The sequence below is a fragment of the Cyprinodon variegatus genome, unplaced genomic scaffold, assembly GCF_000732505.1.
Source record: "Cyprinodon variegatus isolate N-32 unplaced genomic scaffold, C_variegatus-1.0 Scaffold28, whole genome shotgun sequence".
NCBI lineage: Eukaryota > Metazoa > Chordata > Actinopteri > Cyprinodontiformes > Cyprinodontidae > Cyprinodon > Cyprinodon variegatus.
Window position 1 is genome coordinate 217,331 of NW_015150481.1, and position 2,980 is coordinate 220,310.

At 45.8% G+C, this 2,980-nt stretch overlaps 1 protein-coding gene across 2 annotated transcripts in view; it reads right to left on the reverse strand.

Annotated features, from left to right (window-relative positions):
• LOC107099607 (lipoma HMGIC fusion partner-like 3 protein) overlaps positions 1-2,400 on the reverse strand; it is a 7,385-nt gene extending 4,985 nt beyond the window's left edge. For both annotated transcript variants that reach the window (XM_015397823.1, XM_015397815.1), the window contains exons 1-2: positions 2,342-2,400; positions 803-1,023 (exon numbers count right to left, since the gene is read on the reverse strand). In XM_015397823.1, the coding sequence (XP_015253309.1) occupies positions 803-1,021 (219 nt within the window). In that variant the 5' untranslated portion in view covers positions 1,022-1,023; positions 2,342-2,400. The remainder of the gene's footprint in view (positions 1-802; positions 1,024-2,341) is intronic.
• Positions 2,401-2,980: the final 580 nt, after the last annotated feature.

The following is a 2,980-nucleotide window of genomic DNA, read 5'->3' on the forward strand; positions in this document are numbered from 1 at the left end:
TGGCTAAAATGCCATCAGAACGCTGATAAATAAAGAGGAAAAAGGGACAAGAAGAGAGGGACAAAACCTAGAACAAATAATGGATGTCTACTCTATTAACATTTCTCTATCTGTAGAATGGGTCTGTTTTATGGGTTGTCTTCTCAGAGGGCCCCCTGCCTGTCTTTGCCTAGGGCCCCAAATTTCCTAAATCCACCCCTGACCACCAGTCTGGACTATTAATACCAGGATGGATCCACGTTTTCAGACCGTTTCCACCATGTTCTAATCCGACCATGTGAACCCTTCAGCTATAGTCCAAACTCACCGGACCAGGAAATATTTGCCACAACAATCCCGCCCCCTTGGGTCCAGTTCTGGTGACTCTGTGTGTCTGTGGTCCCGGCTTCTTAGCTTACATTAGTGGAACAGAGAGGAGTTCTGCAGCTCATCTGCCTTAAGGTTCCACCTGTTGTTCTATCTGCAGACCTCGGTCGGTACCAGCTGGTAAATTCTCATAATTTAATTAAATAATTGTCATAATTTTATTACTTTATTCTCATAATGTTACGACTTAATTCTCATAATCAGCCAATCAATTCCCTGTGATTGGCTGATTCACTGTCATCAAACTTGTCTCATGAAATAATTGAATACAATAAATGGTAAATGGCCTGTACTTATATAGAGCTTTGATCAAGTCAGGAGACACACACACACTGATGGTGGCAAGCTACATTGTAGCCACATCTGCTATAGAAATATTGAGTCAATCCTGAGGTTCGTTAAACTGAACTCTGAGCTGCGATTGGTTCTTCCTCACCTCAAACAGTCCCAGGGTGCCGCTGGGCAGAGGAGCTCCTGTCTGGTGGTTCCTGGTTTCTGTGGTTCCAATCCAGGAGGGCTGAATCAGGATGACCACCTGGATGATAGCAAAGCACAGCGTGCAGACGGCCCAGAGGACGCCGACCGCCCGGGCGCTTCGAACGAACTCCGTCTGGTAGAGACGAGACAGGTCGGCCAGGCCTGGCGACACCGACATCCCTGACAGACGGAGACAGGAGGGTTAACAAGACTTTATAGCATTGCCAATAACAAAATGGAGGCAAGCCTGAGGAGGGAGAGGAGAGTCTATAATGTTCACTTTCACAGATGACTGTTACTATAGTAACAACTGTTAAAACATGTACGGCTGGAAGCCTTCTACACCAAACCAAGCTTCTGCCGCCCTGGCGTCCTCTTCCACAACATCTTCGTCCTTATTTCTTATTTCAACCGTTGCGTATATTAGCTGCGACTTATGAATCAAGATGCTATGACTGAAAACATTTGATTGACAGATGACCATTGATATATGATTGGCTGAATTTAGGTGTTCAGGCTGACGTAGAACTAACTGGCCTGCAGAAGATAACGGATTTCTTTCTTTTTATAGAAATGTTCTAACTTGTGGGACAATATGGTCTGATAAAGAATACATTTATATCCATGTTTAAGCCAGAATGATTGACATTTAGATATGATTTCCCTACGACTTTAAGATTTGATCATATTTACTTAAAATATCATCTTACCTTGACCGGAATATTGATTTGCGCTACGACTGTTTATTTACAGAACATTGTAGTAAGTTTAATTCAGAAAGCTTCTGTCCAAGTTTTATTAATTTATTCTATAGTAATTATATTGTATATCCTGCACTTGCTGCTTTTACACTTCTGGTTAGACCTAAACGGCATTTCGTTGCCTTGTACCTGCACCTGTGTAATAACAATAAAGTTGAATCTAATCTAATCTAATGTGACGACCCTTCCAGCTGGGGCACTGCTGCCATGGAGGATGGAGGCTCAGTAGGTCCCTGGTGAAGGGCTCAGCAGACCTGCGGGCAATGTTCTCTGAACACACCGGTTTGTTTATGGCCTACCCCTGTCATCATTACCCCAGAACCATCTTTAGTCTGCCTCTAAATGTCAGAAGTTGTTGAAAAGACGACCCAGATTCCATGATCAGAACTAGGCCTCATTGGAAATGTTCCCCTGCCTCCTGATTGGCTCCTGAGATGCACACACTCAGCATCCAGCTGCAGATCTCAGGAACAGTGAACAATCTGAGTGAAGCAACACATCATCAGCCAGTTCACCATTCATCAGAGGACTGCAGCCAAACAGAGCACAGAAATCCTCACCGCAGGATCAAAGAGGGACAACAAAACAAACCATCAAAGGTTCTGCAGGAAACAGCCTGACGGAGCTGCAGCCAATCACATTCAGCCCTGAAGCATCGCATCAACATCCCGGGATTAACCAGACGACCCGCGGCGCATTCATGTTAAAACAGGCAGCACAAGAAGAAAAGGGCAGACCTGCAGCAGGAGGAGGGTGAGGAGGTCCGAATGGAGGAGGAGGATGTTTCCTGCAGGAGGAAGAGGAGGAGGATGTTTCCTGCAGGAGGAAGAGGAGGAGGATGTTTCCTGCAGGAGGAAGAGGAGGTCTGACTCTCTGCAGGAGGAGGATGAAGAGGTGGAGGGTTTCTGCAGGAGGAGGAGCTCCCCGGATAATGATGCTGTAGATGATGAGGAGGGTTTCTGTGGGAGGGTCACCATGGAAACAGGCTGTAGTTCGTCACCATGGCGACAGCAGCGAACCGCCTCTCTGGGAGGTTTTAATGCAGAAACCAAATATGTGACCAAGGAGCATTTTCTGACCCACAGCTGAACGTCTTAGAATCAGAGATTTATTTCTACGCTGGTTCTGAATCAGTAATTATCTCTGGCGGCACAGAGGCCCAAAGGTTCGCTGGTCAGAGAAGGTTCTGCCTGTATTATTAATAGAGTCTAACCTGAAGACAAACCTGATGCTACGTTCACACCTAAAGCAGCAGAAGCAGCAAAAATGCCATGAGGCGGGGCCTTTAGGACCCTGCCTTTATTCTCTATGGATAGGAGCCACATTGGGGAGGGATTTTATAAGTGTTTACTTTTACCCCCTTCTTTTCTGGACTT